Genomic DNA, 15,686 nt, shown 5'->3' with positions numbered 1-15,686 from the left:
TTAAGAATCCAAATGTATCAATAACCAGTAAGTGCAAATGGGACTAAGTTCTCCAATTAAAAGATTCTCAAAGTGGATGTAAGAAACCCCTTTCACATAAAATTTAGCTATATGGGGCTGGGGTTGTGGCTCAGTGGTACAGCGCTTGCCTACCATGCATAGGGCACTGGGTTCGATCCCTAGCACCACATTAATAAACAAACAAACAAATAAATAAATAAAGGTATAAAAAAATCTAGCTATATGCTATTTATGAGGCACATATAGGACAAAACTAAGGACACATAAAACTCAAAGGGAACATATAAAAAGATGTACCAAATAATGCTAATGATAAGAAAGTTGGCATACCTGCTTTAATAGTAGGCAAAATAAGCCTCTGAGGCAAAAAGTATTACCAAGAGCCAAGAGGGTTAACAAATACAAATAAAATATATAATTTACCAGGAAACTTTTTTTAAAAAATAAGGTGTTTTTTCTTTTGGATATAGTAAAATACACATAAGATTTACCATCTTCACTATGTTTAAGTACAGAGATCAGTGGCATTAAGTTCATTTACAATGTTGGGCAACCATCACCACCATCAATCTCTAGAACTCTTTTCAACTGAAAAACTTTCACTGAGACTTTTTGTCCATTAAACAACAACTCTTCATTCACCAGGAAGTTTTGAATAACATAGCTAAAAAGCCTGATCTGTTGAACACATGGAATACAAATGGAAAATAGACACTCTTGATAAGATCAAGTCACTAAAAAAAATTAGGCTGGCCTCAGACCTTTTGATAGCCACCCATAACTCTAGAAGACTATATAGCTATGCTTTAAAACTCTTCAAGGAAAGAAAGCATGATCTAGTAAGCTGCTGTTGAAATATGTAAGTTGTACCTAGGTGTCCATCAAGGGATAAATAGATAAAGAAAATGTGGTGTATATATACAATGGAGTTTAATTCAGCCATAAAGAAAAATGAAATTTTGTCATTTGCAGGAAAATGAATGGAACCAGAGACCATGATGTTAAGTGAAATAAGTTAAACTCAGAAGGTTAAGGGTTGTATGTTTTCTTTCCATATGCAGAAGCTAGAGAAGAAAGAGGAAAACAAAGGTGGGGATGGATCTCCAAAAAATCCAAGGGAGATCAGTAGAGAAAAGGAGTAAGGGGTGGGTAGGGAAGGGGGAAGTGCTGGAGAATGATATTGGCCAAATTATAATGTTACATACATGTATGAATACGCAACAACAAATCCCATCACTATATACAACTATAATGCCCCGATGAAAATGTGGGGGGTGGGGAAGAAATATGTAGACTGCAAACTCATGCAAAAACTAATCAGGGAGCATTTTCTTCTGAGGCTTTTTTGAGGACCTCTGGAAGACAAGTCCAGACAATCAAAGAGAAGTGAGATAAAGAATAATGCAAGGACTGGTAAGAACTACTAGATCTAATAATTAAGGCTTAAAGCCAAAAACAGAGGGGAAACTGAGGTAACAAAACAGAAAGTAACTGTTATTTCCCTGATCGAACAAAAACTGCAGGGAGGAAAAAGGGAAAAGAAGGTGGAAGACATAATTAAGTAAGCTAGTTTTCTAATTTTTTTTTATATTTATTTTTTTTTTAGTTGTAGTTGGACACAGCACCTTTATTTCACTTGTTTACTTTTGTATGTGGTGCTGAGGATGGAACCTAGGGTATCGCATGTGCGAGGCGAGCACTCTATCACTGAGCCACAACCCCAGCTCTCTCATTTTTTTAATTGCTGGAAGTAGGTGAGGGACTGTCAAATGACATCATTTACAGCTAACAAATCAAGTCATAGTATAAGCATATCCAAGGTACAAAAGCAAATACTAAGAAAGGTAATATAATCAACTAAAATTAGGTACTAGAGGAGCATGGGGAGGGAAAAGTAAGAAAAAAAATATTAACTTCATCATTTTACAATAAAGATTAATAGATACCATTATCGATTAATGATAGTGTTGGAAATGTAATTGTTAGAATAAAACCACAAATCAGAAAACACACACACAGAGGAAGTGGGGAGGATTTTTTAAGGCTTTAAAATCAAAAGCCAAACATAAAATGACAACATTAAGATCAAATACATCCACATTATCAATAAATATAAATGGGCTAAATTTATTTTAAAAATCTTTCAGATTATATTATAGAGCAAAACCTAATCCAAGATCTAGTCAAGAAAAATACCTAAAACAAAGTCATTTCTAAAAAGTGTTAACTAAAAGCTTTCTATCATGGTGCATATCTGTAATTCCAGCTACTTGGAAGGCTGAAGTGGAAGAATCACAAGTTAGTTAATTGCCTGGGCAATTTAGCAAGACTCCATCTCAAAAAAAAAAGTAGAAACTATAGATGGACAAAAATGTATAATAGGTAAATGCAAACAAAATAATATTAGTCAGGGTTGACTTCAGTTCCCTCTCCAAAAAAAAATTCATTATTGGTATACTGTTAGTACAAAGAACTTGCCTGTGCAATCTGCCTGCTATGTGACCTAGGGCACATCCCTAACCTCTCTGTGCCTTCATTTGTTTATCTGCATAAAGGGGAGTCCATACTTTATTGGATTGTTAAATGAGTAATGTCACAGTGTATGGCACATAGCTAGTACTTAATAATTATGATTATTATCGAATTCATCGTTATCCCCAAGTTACCACTGCTGAGTGAGGTTGCTGAAACTTTCCTGAACCAAAGTGTTCTCTGATTGTAGTGCCTCTCTACTTGTTTCAGATATACTATGATTCTGATTCTTGGATTTCCCTGAAAGTCCACTTCCTTCATCGTCCTAAGTAACCTTTCAATAAACTCTTCATTTAAAATGTAAATGGATTTAATAAAAAACTATTTACAAATAGATTTATTGGCTTACTAGCAGGAAGACATCTTATCATAACTGGAAATACATATAACCAGTCCTTTTGTCTTTAAATTGCTTACTTAGGGAAACCATTAAGAAAATGAATGAATTGGAATGCATCCATGAAAACAACTACTGATGTTCTCAATGTGAAAAGATTGTTCAAAATTTTCTTTCTGGCCAGGCATGGTGGCACATGCTTGTAATCCCAGGAGCTCAGAAGGCTGAGGTAGAAAGATTACAAGCCATAATCAGCCTCAGCAACTCAGCAAGGCTCTAAGCAACTTAGCAAGACCCTGTCTCTAGATAAAAAATATAAAATGGGCCAGGGACGTGGCTCAGTGATTAAGTGTACCTGGGTTCAATCCCCTGTACAAAAAAATTTTTTAAAAATCATCTTTCTGAAACTTCTTCCTGACATCACTTCATCTCTGCTTCTTTTCTCACCAGTTAGGTATATAATTCTGATTATATATTTTTCTTAAGATGGATTATCTGTTGTTTTCCTTGAATTTCTTTACATCTCATCCATTAGTGCATGAACTCCAGGGAGCAGGAGCTTGTTGTCTCTTCCACTGTGATAGCAGTGGTATAATGGTATAAGCAGATTTGAAATAAAATGATACACATGCTAGAATCAAGCCCCAAGTCTCTAACTTACTACTAATCTACTTGGATAAGCCACTAAACCTATCTCAGACTCTGGCATTTTCTATTAAAAGGAAATTATGTCTAAGTGATTTCAAGTTGATATGATTTTTCATTTTGCTTCTCCAACTCTGATGGAGAGTTTTTTAGTTCCACATCAGGCATGTGCAGCACAGTTCACCTTCAAACTTAACAATACTACAGGAAGAGTGATGAAATAATTGCAACTGTAAAATGGTGGAGGCCACCTGACCTAGATTTGTGGAAGGCATTAACTTCTTTTCTTTTTATGGTTCTGGGGAATGGGCCCAGAGCCCTCTATCACTGAGCTACACGGCCAGCCCTTTGTATTTTGAGACAGGGTCTTGCTAAACTGTCAGGCTGGCCAGGCTGAACTTGTGATCTTCTTGATTCAGCCTCCTAAGTAGCTGGGATTATAGGTATGCTCCACTGCACCTGGCTAAGACTAACCCTCCTGTTTATCTTTAAAGCAGTGGTTAGAATTCGCTTCCAAGTAATGGTGTTTCATCACTTTTCATGCCTCCCAGCAAAGTGAGTTCCAAAGTTAATTTGTCACTACTTGTTGGCAGACTCTTGAGCTTTACTTGGCTATAGAAGGATGTGGCTTAATATTTACAGATATGACATGCATATGATTTAAAGGAAAAAGTCTCATCTGGTTGCATCTGTGGATTTCAGTTTAAATTCCTGCTTCTCTTCCTTTCCCAGCTTTATGACAAACTTAGTACCATAAGTTAATCCAAAAACTTCAAAGATAACATTATTATTATTATTATTTGTTTTCTATAATTACACAAATAAAATATTCAGTAGTCTACCTAGTATAGCTGAACAAGACAGAACATTAAAAATGTCACAAAATCATATTCCCTTACTTGACATTTTTGACGCAATTGTCGAAGTTCTTTTATGACTGGGGCTAAAGCTGACTTCTTTTCAGATACCAGGGAATTCAATTTTTTTACCTGTCATTTAAACAAAAAAACACAACATTTTAAAAAATTTCAAAAGAAAATATTGCTTGCATAAAAACATGTTGCAGTGTTAAAGAGTATAAAAACTATAAATTACTTCAGGGCCAAACAATGGGAAAGGGACTTAGTAAATTTTGATTCCTCAACAAGATGGAATACTATTTAATCATTCAAAGTGTAAATTATCAAGACTGTAAATCATTATGGGAAAATATTAAATGAATAAAATACATTCCAAAGTTGCCTATACAAACTATAATCATGTTGTACTATTTAAATATATGGTTATGTAAGTTATATAAGATATACATAAATATGAACAGCATGATATTAAAAATACTTAATAACTGAATGGCACAACTAATGACCAATCAGAATAGATACCAGTCATAGGGACAGAGCCCTGGAGGCTGCCTCTGTACTAAATGCTAGTTTTTTAACAAGTTAGATTTTGGTAAAATTCAGAAGATTCTAGGGGAATATCCAATGTAGACAAGGGTACTCGAAGAGTTTGGGGCACAGCAGCTATTTATCAACAAGGAAAAATTTCAATATTATAATGCCTGATGAAAATGTGCCAGTTCATTTTGGCTGAACAAGAGCCCTGAATATGAAAAGACACTAAGGACATATATTAAAAGGAAATAATTTTATTAGGCAGGATAGTATAATTTGGGAAAACTTATTTTTTTATAAAAAACTTATTCTTTTGCTATATATATGTTATCTAAAAATCATACATAAACTATTAGAAGTTGAACATCCTTATTAAAATGGAAAAATTCAAAAGAGATTGACAAAAACAGAGCTAGGCACAGTGGCATATCCCTGTGATCCCAGAGGCAGGAGGCCAGCAAGTTCAAGGCCAGTCTCAGAACTTAGTGAGACCCTGTCTCAAAATTTAAATAAATAAATAAATAAATGTCTGGGGATGTGACTCAGTAGTAAAACACCCTGGGTTCAACCCCCAGTACCACCCACCCTCAACAAAAAAAAAAATGAGAGAGACTGATAAGAACAGACCAAAGAATATAAAACACACTGTATAGAAAAGAAAATCTGAATGTTTCACTGAAAATAAAACAAACACAAAATCATCTGTTTTCTAGCAATAGAAGAAAATAAAAGAACTAAAAAGAAAATGTAATCACCATTTCGGACATGTCATCTAAGGTTCGTCCTTTCATTTCATCAACTTCACTCTTCAGTGCTGATACCCTTTCTAGCTCTTCTTGGGTATAACTATATCCAGATATACCTTTTTTCTCCTCAATAGTTTGCTGTAAGAAAGACATAAAAAGGTCACAAAATGGGTATCAAAATTTTGCTGGTTTCCATATGAAGTAAAGCAGACTTCATACTTTACAAAAAAGTTATAAATACTAAATTTGTTTAGAATTCTAAAGGACAATCTCAAATGACTTTGAATATTACTTCATCCAATTACATGCCTTTCCATGTTACCAACCTATACTAGACTTCATTATGGTATCCTCAGGTGCATAGGAATAATGCTATGTATTTAGTACAGAACCTGAAACACAGGTTATACTCAATAAATATTTAATAAATGAATGAATTCTCAGGTGGTAAGTGGTTCTTGCATTTGGTCACTTATCCAATATTTATTAAATGTCTAACTGTGCAAAGCACAGTTCCAGGCACCAGAATATAGCAGTGCACAAAAAGGGGGGATTCCTTCCCTCACAGAGCCTACTTGTGGAAAAAATAAGCAATGTAAATAAATAAAATACATATGGTGTGAGGTAAGAATGGGGTTGGAATCTTAAATCATAAAGCGATTCGAGAAGTTTTCCCGAAGTGACATCTGAGCAAAGTCCTGAAGGAAACAAGGAAGTGAGACTCTGGCAAAGGAATAGAAACAGGAGTGTTAACTTTAGGAGAAAACCTGGAGAATGTAGCACTCTAGAGACAAGAGAAGAAAAATTTTATAGGAAGAAGTAGCGATTGACTGTGTCAAATATTGCTAAAAGGTCAAGTAAGAAAAAGACTAAGAATTGATCATTGGAATTAGCAATGAAAAAGTACTGGTGATCTCATAAGAAAAATTGCAATGGAATGACTGCTTTGGAAACCTTTCTGGCAAGGGTTCCAAGAAAATGGAAGAACCAGAATAGAAAGACAAGGAGAAAGATAAAGAAGAAAGATAAAGATAAAGAAGATAAATGCAGGACAGAACCCTTGTCCAGTTGGAATTTTGGGCTGCCAACAGAACTGGGATTTAGAGGAATAAAGGGAATTACAAAGAATTAGCCCAAAATTCTGGTACAATTTAGGCACTGCCAAAATCCTAAGCTGTGCACAAGCAGAGTAAGACCCTCAGAAACCAAGTGGAAATCAGCAGATGCTTGCTAAAGATCTGAGTAAGGATTTCAACAGTTTCACATTGTTAGGGAAATGGAGGTAGGAATTCAAGACTTGTCAAGGTAAAGTCTCAGAAGGGCTACTTCCTTAGAAGTATGGGTATAACCTAGGAGTAAGAGCTAAGCTCTGCAAGTAAAAACCACTTTCTTGGAGTAAAGCTTCTGCTATAGGTTTGGGGACTCTATCTTAGGAGTAAGCAAAAACCAGAAAAATGTCAGCTCTAGTAAAACCACCCCTAAAGGGATAAAGATGATCTACCAGGAAAAAAAAAAATGAATTCTCTTCAAAGAAGACAAAAGGCTGGGATGTAGCTCAAGTGGTAGAGCACTTGCTTAGCATTTGCAAGGCCCTTCACTCAATCACCAGCACAAAAAGAAAAAAAAAAAAAAAAGACAAATACAGCCAGGGCCCTGAAATTTTAATCACATTTAATGCTTGGAATTCAATAAAAATTAGTAGGTAAGCAAAGTAACAGGGCCAAATGAAAATCAAGAGAAAAGTATAAACAATAGAAATAGATGCTCAAGTAAATTAATTAGGTACTTTAAAATAGCTGTGATTAATATATTCAAGAAAATAAAAGCTGGAGATTACAAACAACTGAAATCTATAAAATAGAACCAAATGGAAATTCTAGAACTGAGAAACATAACTGATGTTAAGAATTTAATAAATGGACCAAATAACAGACTAGGCTCTTCCTACCCAATTCTCTTGCCTCCTCCCTCTCCCTGCACAGATATTGTACCTGTATCACAATCTGAAGGCTCTCCTGTTCTCTTTCTGTTCCTTTCCCTTTATTCTTCACAAGTGTTTCCTTCCATAAACATCTAATCCTATTTTGGTGTCTGCTTCTTAGAGGACTTGAACTGACATGAAGATGCGTGAACTGGCCTTTGAGGGGAAAGAATAACACTAAGGACAATATAATTTGTTGCTAAGGTCCACTGACAGTGAAGAAATAAGATGACAGGCTCAGATCCACTAATCAGTAATTTAAAGCAAAGTAATAAAGTCAGATAGCTTCCTTAGGAGGTTTAAATAAGCCCTCATTTCCCACTGTTGAAGGGCAAAGGGAACTGAAAACCAGGCACAGAACTTATAACTATAAGATAGGTAAAATTTCAAAGAAGGTCAAATTATGTAAGTCTAAGAAAACATTCCATGCCCAAATCAGAGCCTTGATGGAGAAGAGGACAGGTGCTGAGTCTGGAAGGAGGATATCTGGATAGATTTACTTGAGATGCTTCAACTCCCAATGTAACCTGTATCCTCTGGGCCATGATAGATTGTTGGTTTAGAAAAAGCAAGACAGCAATATTGAAAGTCTGAGGACAAGAAGAGCTAGGGAATGGGCATGTGAATGGACTTACGGGAGTAGAGACTAAGTGTGATCACCTTTTCATCACATGTCCATCAGAGAATGTTTTCAGTGTCAGAAAAGACACTGAACAACAAAAAGGAAAGGATGATTTGGCCAGTGATAGCAACCAATTTCTGTCTTTGACCACTCAAAGCTTAAAAAATGGGCTCATGAACAGAATAGCTATGTTGGGCTCTCTTTTCTCACCAATGCTCATCTAGCTACTGTTCAAGCAGTAGAAAATGGATTAAGGCACTTGTTCTAGACTTCCCTCACCTTCAGCTAGAACCTCCTCTGATCTAGATGACTTACTGGTAGGATGACCCAGTCCTTCCTCGTTGGGAGGTGTGAGACTCTAGGAACTGTGCCTTTATCAGGCTATGGTTGGTATATGTGCCCATTGACAACTATCACTGTGTATGGCAGTAACAAAATGAGTCTTAATAAATTACCTAAGTGCCAAATGATTTATTTCTGTCCCCATTATTTAGCAGTGTCTGTATCACCTTATAATGTCTGGCCAATATAACTCTTTCCTTTGCTGGCTGGTTTGCTGGTATGAAGAGCCCAAGTAATCAGATGGTAGTCAGAGCATTAAGTTTTGAAAGCCTTCTAATGGAAGCATACCTACTCTGGGAACAAGAACATCTATACCCACAGAGCTTCAAGTTGTCTGGAAGGGAAGCATAATTCCCTAAGTAAACCAGTAATAACAACATTAATCCAGTCATGAAAGCAAAGTCCTCATAAACGACCTAATCACCTTGCAAAGGTATGTTTCTCAACACTGTTACAACAATGAAAGTTTCAATCTGTCCACTAATCTTCCTACTAGAAATTTTCACCAATAAGAATCTTGTAGAAGGTATACTTGTGTGGAATGAATTTAAAGTGAGAAATAAGCAGATTGCAAAAGTGGAAGGGGTGGACTATAGTGGATATTGTTTTCCACTCATATCTCATCTGCAAACTGTTGTAAGTGTTGGCTGCTAATGGTTCACAGCTGCTCCTTCTCCAGAGTATACACTCAGTCAACTGGGAATCTCCTCACTTAAGAGTGCCCTACCAAAACCAACTGACTGACATGGGGCTATGAAAGGCCAGCCTCCTTGCCTCAAGGTACAATCAACTCCATGGTGCAATTTGCTTGATTTCCTCTTGGGATCAGAATGAATCTGACGCCAACTGAGACTGGTCCTTGCTTGGCATTTGTGTGTGTGTGTGTGTGTGTTTGTGTGTGTGTGTGTGTGTGGTGTGGGTGTAGATAAACAGCATGCCTTTATTTTATTTATTTATTTTTATGTGGTGCTGAAAATTGAACCCAGTGCCTCATGCATGCTAGGCCAGCACAGCGCTCTGCCTCTGAGCTACAGCCCCATCCCTGTTAGGCGTTTTGTGCTGATCCACTCCCTTACTTCAGGAGGCACTCCCTGAAGAATCACTTGAGAAATTCCCTTCTCAGGCTCTACTTCAAGGAAACCCAATGTAAGAAAAAAATATAAAACAAAGACTGATAGAACTTAAAGTAGAAATAGATAAGCAATAATTATAGCTAAAGATCTTAACAAATTTCTCTCAATACTGATGGAAGAAGCTGACAAAAAAATCAAAAGGGGTATGGAAGATTTGAATATCATGGTTAACACACTTGTTGGAATTTGCATATACAGAATACGATTCCCAACAACTGTAAAACATACATTCTTTTCAACTGCACATAAAAGTAGTTACCAGTGCACACAATATACTGAGCTATAACGCAAGACTAAACAAATTTCCAAGGACTGAAATCATAAAGTATGTCCTCTGGTTACAGTAGAAATGAGCTAGACATCCATAACAGAAAGGTAACTTGAAAATCTCCAAATGTTTGCCTTTAAAAAATAATTACTAGGTAAAACAACAAAGCAAACAAACAAACCATAATGGAAATAAGAAAATAATTTGAAGTGATAACAATGCAGTTGCTACTACCAATTTTAGTGCTGTTAGAATCCATGTTTGATTAACAGTAATTTTCACTTTTAAGTTTTCTAGAAGGAAACAGTTATTAAACAGCATGAAACAGAAAAGTTCAGATTGTCATCTAACTTTCAACTGGTTGAAAGTTCATTTATCTCTACTAGCTATTGTTAGCTGGTAAGTAGAATCCTGATGAAACTAATTTCCTGTGGTGGGAAAAAAAAAGTCAAACCAAGAAAACTTAGAGGCACTCGCATCCACAATGATAACAGCTTTGCCGATTACTACTCCAGGGGTTCAATTTTTTTCTGATAACTACATCACAAACACATAAGGAATAAGCCTGCAGGCAAAATTCCGTAGAGCACCCTTTCTGAATATTTCTTTCCAAAGCTCCTTGGAAGCGCATACTTAGAAATTTCTACCTAAGAAGCCATGATAAATAAATATCTTACAGCCATTCTCTTGGTATGATAATTTTACTCATATTAACTAGCTAACCAAAAGAAAAACCTATTTGGACTTCAACTCCTATTAATAACTCTAAAGTGAGTACACATATTTTAATGTAGCAGTGTTGTGCTTACTGCTACATTAAATGAATCAGCTTATATGACATCTCTGTAGTTAATCAGAGAAATCTAATAATTTTATGTTTTCTTCCCAGTAAAAACAACGACCTTAATAAATACAAAGCTGTAAACCATAAACCAGATGACATTTTTATTTACAGCAGCCCAAGATAATACCATATTACCAGTTGCTGTTGAATATTTTCGTGACGTTGCTTAAGAAGTTCTTCTGTCCTCTGCAAAAGGCCAAATTCAGCTTTAAATTCGGCTATTATTTGATGTTTCTTTTTGAAAACTGTACTCTTGCTTCGAAGTTTACTGACATATCGTTTGAACTATAAAAAAACATAATATGTAATTCAATGAGTAGACCCGTAGCTAAGTATTATACATAATCTTAATGTATTATAAATCTGTTCTTCTTTACTCACCAACACATGGGTCACAAACATATAATAATAACTTAGTTTTATTAGGAAACTTGGAATGATTAACTGCTCAATTAAAACACTATAGGGGGTTGGGCTTGTGGCTCAGTGGTAGAGTGCTTGCCTCTCACATTTGAGGTGCTGGGTTCAATTCTCAGCACTACATATAAATAATTTTTTTTTAAAAAAAGGTCCATAGACAACTAAAACATATGTATACATGTTAAAAAGAAAACACTATAGGAAGAACCTGGCCTACCATATTTAAATCACTTCAAAACCAAAGTAAGCGACTATAATACTGTACATGAGATAATTCTTTGGGAATTTTCTTATTCTTTCTTTTTTTGAAAGACAGCACTTTTTCCTCTTTTATTTATTTGGTTGTTTTGTAGTGCTGGGGATTAAACCCAGGGCCTTGTGCGTGCAAGGCAAGCACTCTACCAACTGAGCTATATCCCCCCTCTTCTTATCCTTTTTAATGCCCAATGCTTTTTAAAGCTACTTGGTTGGGGGGGGGTTAATAAATAATATTATAAATAATAAAGTGATGAACATATTATTGAAATTTTGGGGAAAAAAGGAAAAAAAAATCACTCAAAGTTGAATTCAAGCTCTGTTACCATGTTGACATTTTTCCTTTTAAGGATAATTATTAGATGAGTAATTCTAAGTTACAAGGTAGTAAAATAGATTAGAGCATTTCTAAATTTTTTTTCTTTTTTAACATTTTCTTTTCTTTTATTATTATTATTATTATTATATTTTTGTACATGTAGATGAACAGTATGTCTTTATTTTATGTGGTGCTAAGGATGGAACCCAGTGCCTCATATGTGCCAGGCAAGCACTCTGCCACTCAGCTACAGCCCCAGCTCTAAAATTTATTTTTCTTAAAGACTAGAATGTTTCCTGAGTATTCAAAGAAATGCCTTAGAAATAGTAAGATTATGGATGGGGTTGTAGTTCAATTGTAGAGCACTTGCCTCACACATGTGAGGCCTTGGGTTTAATCCTTAGCACCACATAAAATAAATAAATAAAGATATTGTGTCCATAAAAAATATTAAGATTAAAAATTCTTCACATAAAAATAATCCCCCAGTATCTAGTTCAGATAATTTTTTTTTTATATTTGACTTTAACTTTGAAAGAATTGTGTTTTAGAGGAAGTTAAAACACTGAGTAAGTCAGTTTTAATACTAAGGAAACCAGCCCACACACAGTAAATTTTCAATGGCTGAATTACAGAAACTGCTCTAAAATTTTAAGTTTACCCGTGTACTAAGAGTCTAATAACTTGCAAATTTTCCTTTTAAAGAATGTGTAATCCCGATATAACCACAGCCTCAGAATCCCTAGAGTAACTATATGTTCTATTAAAAGTGTCCTGGGCAAAGTGCCCAAAATGAAATCAACCCTGTGCATCTGCTAGTCTCTGGAACATCTAGGCCAATCTCCCCTTCTCTGTCTTGCTGTGGTCCAAAACTATTTTTAAAAGCTAAAAGCTAGAAATGTTTTTGGTGAAAGAACAAACCCACAAATTACTCAATGTGTTGTATATGACTGGTTATTATTTGATATTCATTATACATACTAACTAAGGAAAGGGTAATCAGGTTCAGATTAATCATAGTTCCACACAATTAAGCAATAGGTGGCCATCAAAATAGCTAAGGGCTCTACTGTCCCAGAACTAATTAGAAGAAAGGAAACACATTGGTAGTGCTTTTCTTCCACTGGAGAAAATGTTTTGCTTGTCTTCGGCCCACATTTTATTGGGGTTTTTGTCTTTTTCTTACCCATCTGAAAGAGTGATTCTCAAACTTTCTAATCTCATGAACCTTTTATATATTCTTAAAATTATTTAGGATCTCAAAGAAATTTTGTTTATGTAAATTTTTATCACTATCACATTAACAATGAAAATTGAGAAAATTTTAAAATATAAGAAAACACAGGTACACATTCCATTGGCTGCCAGAGTGATAGCATAATCACACTTGAGCCTCTGGTAATGTCTACTACACACTACTGCACACTCATACAAGAATAGAATAAAAACTGCCTTTCCTTCCCCTACTGGTTCATAGGAGTAACAGTAGTGGGTTGGAAAGGTGGCAATGAGGAGGACCAGGAGCTATACACAGGCATGGGCCAGCAGGCCCAGAGATCAAGAATGTAAGGACATGAGAGGCTTTGGGAATTATGGAGGGAATGGACCACTGAGTGGTAACCAAGGGCACAGTAGAGCAAGGGGTGGGTTATGGAAGTACAAATCAGTATGCTGAACAGATATCAATGTGGAATGATGGGGCTGGAGGCCGAGAAACATGGAGACACAGGCTAGCAGACACGATAGCTGAGGACAGAGGGTAGTGGGGAGCCACAGGAAACATTGGCACTGAGGAAGATGAGGGTTAGTGGGATGGGGATAGAAACATGGTGTGAGGCCAGAATAATTGGTAGGTTGGCTAAACTGAGCAAAAAAGTTCGGTGCAAATAAGTAAATACAGTGGGGACAAAGGAAGCCACATTTATCAATGATAGAAATGATATTTTAAAACTAGCAAAGGGGGAAGCTAGAAAGAATGCTGAGGTATAGGGTTACTGGTTAGAATCCACAGTTTGTTTATATATACACACACACACACACACACATACAGATAGTTATAGAAATATCCATATGTGAATATAAATATATATAATATATACATATGTCCATTTGTTTTTGTACTGAAAGAACTAGCCAAAGTAGTGAGAGAAGAAAAATAAATAAAAAGTATAAGGTTTGGACAGAAATAAATAAATTCTCATTAACACATATGCTATTGTTCTCTTAGGGGAGAAATTAAAAATGATTTAAATGACTATAGTTAATAAGACAATTTAGTTAGTTTGCTGGATATGAAGTCAATGGCAAAAGTTCACTTCATTTCTATATGTAAACCAATAGTTTGTGATTGCTGAAAATAATTCTAGTTTACTTCAGAATCAAAGTTGCTAGGCAAGGTAGCCAAACCTGTAACCCCAGCAACTAGAGAGGCCGAGCAGGAAGACTGCAAGTTTGAGACCAGCCTCAGTAATTTAGCAAGACCCCATCTCAAAAGGGCTGAGGACATAGCTCAGTGGGAGAGCATCCCTGGGTTCAATCTCTATTACCAAGAGATTGTTGGTAAAAATAAAACAAAACAGGTTAAGTGCCTGGTCAGCTATCATAAATTACATATTCCTTTATGTCTCTTTGATTTGCTTTTCAAAAGTTGAACATTTGAGAGTGTGAAAATAAGATGTTCTGCCTATACATTTCTATGCCTAATCTGTAGGTTGGTTGGTTGCTTGCTTTTTTGAGTACCAGAGCTTTAAACCAGGGGTGCTTTACCACTGAGCTATATTCCTAGTCCTAGCCCACCACCCACACCCCCACTCATCTTTTTTGGAGTCCTACTAAGGTGCCAAGGCTGGCCTCAAACTTATGATCCTTCTGTGACAGCCTCTCAAGTCGCTGGGATTATAGGCATGTACCACTGCATCCAGTCCAAACCTGAAAATGAATTTATCAAATGTTGTATTTGTTCCAGCAGCTTACTATAGAATGTTATTTGGTAATTCGGTATCATACTTATTACAATTTTTACTTTAGGAGTATAATAGGTAAAATTCATCTAAATTTTATTTGAGTAGGCCCCATGTTTAATCTTCACCATTCTTTAAACTGCTGTGAATATTTTGTTACAATTTGAAAGCAGTAAGACAAAACCTTTAAAGAGCATAGGATTTTGCTTAATTTTTATAATCATGAACTCTTAAGCTGTCAGCTACAACCAAGAACCAATGAATTGTGCATTCTACTTCTTCTAATTTATCTCTTCTCATAAATTATGAGAAGAAAAAATAATTAATTGGGAAAATATTGTATTTGGATGGTTTCTATAAACAAATGATTATAATTCTTATACATTATTTTTTACATTTTCTGTTTCTTTAAGCAGTCTAATATGCCACAAAATCATTGTATAGTATTTGTTCTTTAGAAGAAATATTTTAAAAGTGTTATTATTAGCTGGACATGGTGCACACACTAGCAATTCCAGTGACTGGGGAGGCTGAGGCTGGAGGATCATGAGTTCAAAACAAGCCTCAGCAACTTAGCAAGGCCCTAAGCAACTTAGTGAGACCCTGTCTCTAAATTTAAAAAAACGTAGGGGGGAACTGGGGATGTGGCTCAGTGGTCAATTCCCCTGGGTTCAATCCCCATACCAAAAAAAAAAAAAAGTGTTCTCTTCAGAGTGGTTGTAAATATATTTCAAAATATAATTGATTTTTAAAATCCAGAGTACTGACCTAAGAAGTAAGTCTATGAACTCTACTACTGATGGAAAGGGAGATATTAGTGGAAGCTGTTTGACTTTTATATTTTTGTGCTGTCAAATATAAGTAAAA

The 15,686-nt window shown here is 35.6% G+C and overlaps 1 protein-coding gene across 2 annotated transcripts in view; it reads right to left on the bottom strand.

Moving 5' to 3' along the window:
- Positions 1-15,686, bottom strand: part of Ift81 (intraflagellar transport 81) — a 69,040-nt gene that overhangs the window by 16,715 nt on the left and 36,639 nt on the right. For both annotated transcript variants that reach the window (XM_071609088.1, XM_071609093.1), the window contains 3 exons: positions 11,001-11,150; positions 5,685-5,813; positions 4,435-4,524 (listed from right to left, as the gene is read on the bottom strand). In XM_071609088.1, the coding sequence (XP_071465189.1) occupies positions 4,435-4,524; positions 5,685-5,813; positions 11,001-11,150 (369 nt within the window). The remainder of the gene's footprint in view (positions 1-4,434; positions 4,525-5,684; positions 5,814-11,000; positions 11,151-15,686) is intronic.

Source organism: Marmota flaviventris, chromosome 1 (genome assembly GCF_047511675.1).
Source record: "Marmota flaviventris isolate mMarFla1 chromosome 1, mMarFla1.hap1, whole genome shotgun sequence".
NCBI classification, from domain to species: Eukaryota; Metazoa; Chordata; class Mammalia; order Rodentia; family Sciuridae; genus Marmota; species Marmota flaviventris.
The sequence above is the reverse complement of the archived record's forward strand: the minus strand, read 5'-3'. Positions and strand labels throughout refer to the sequence as shown.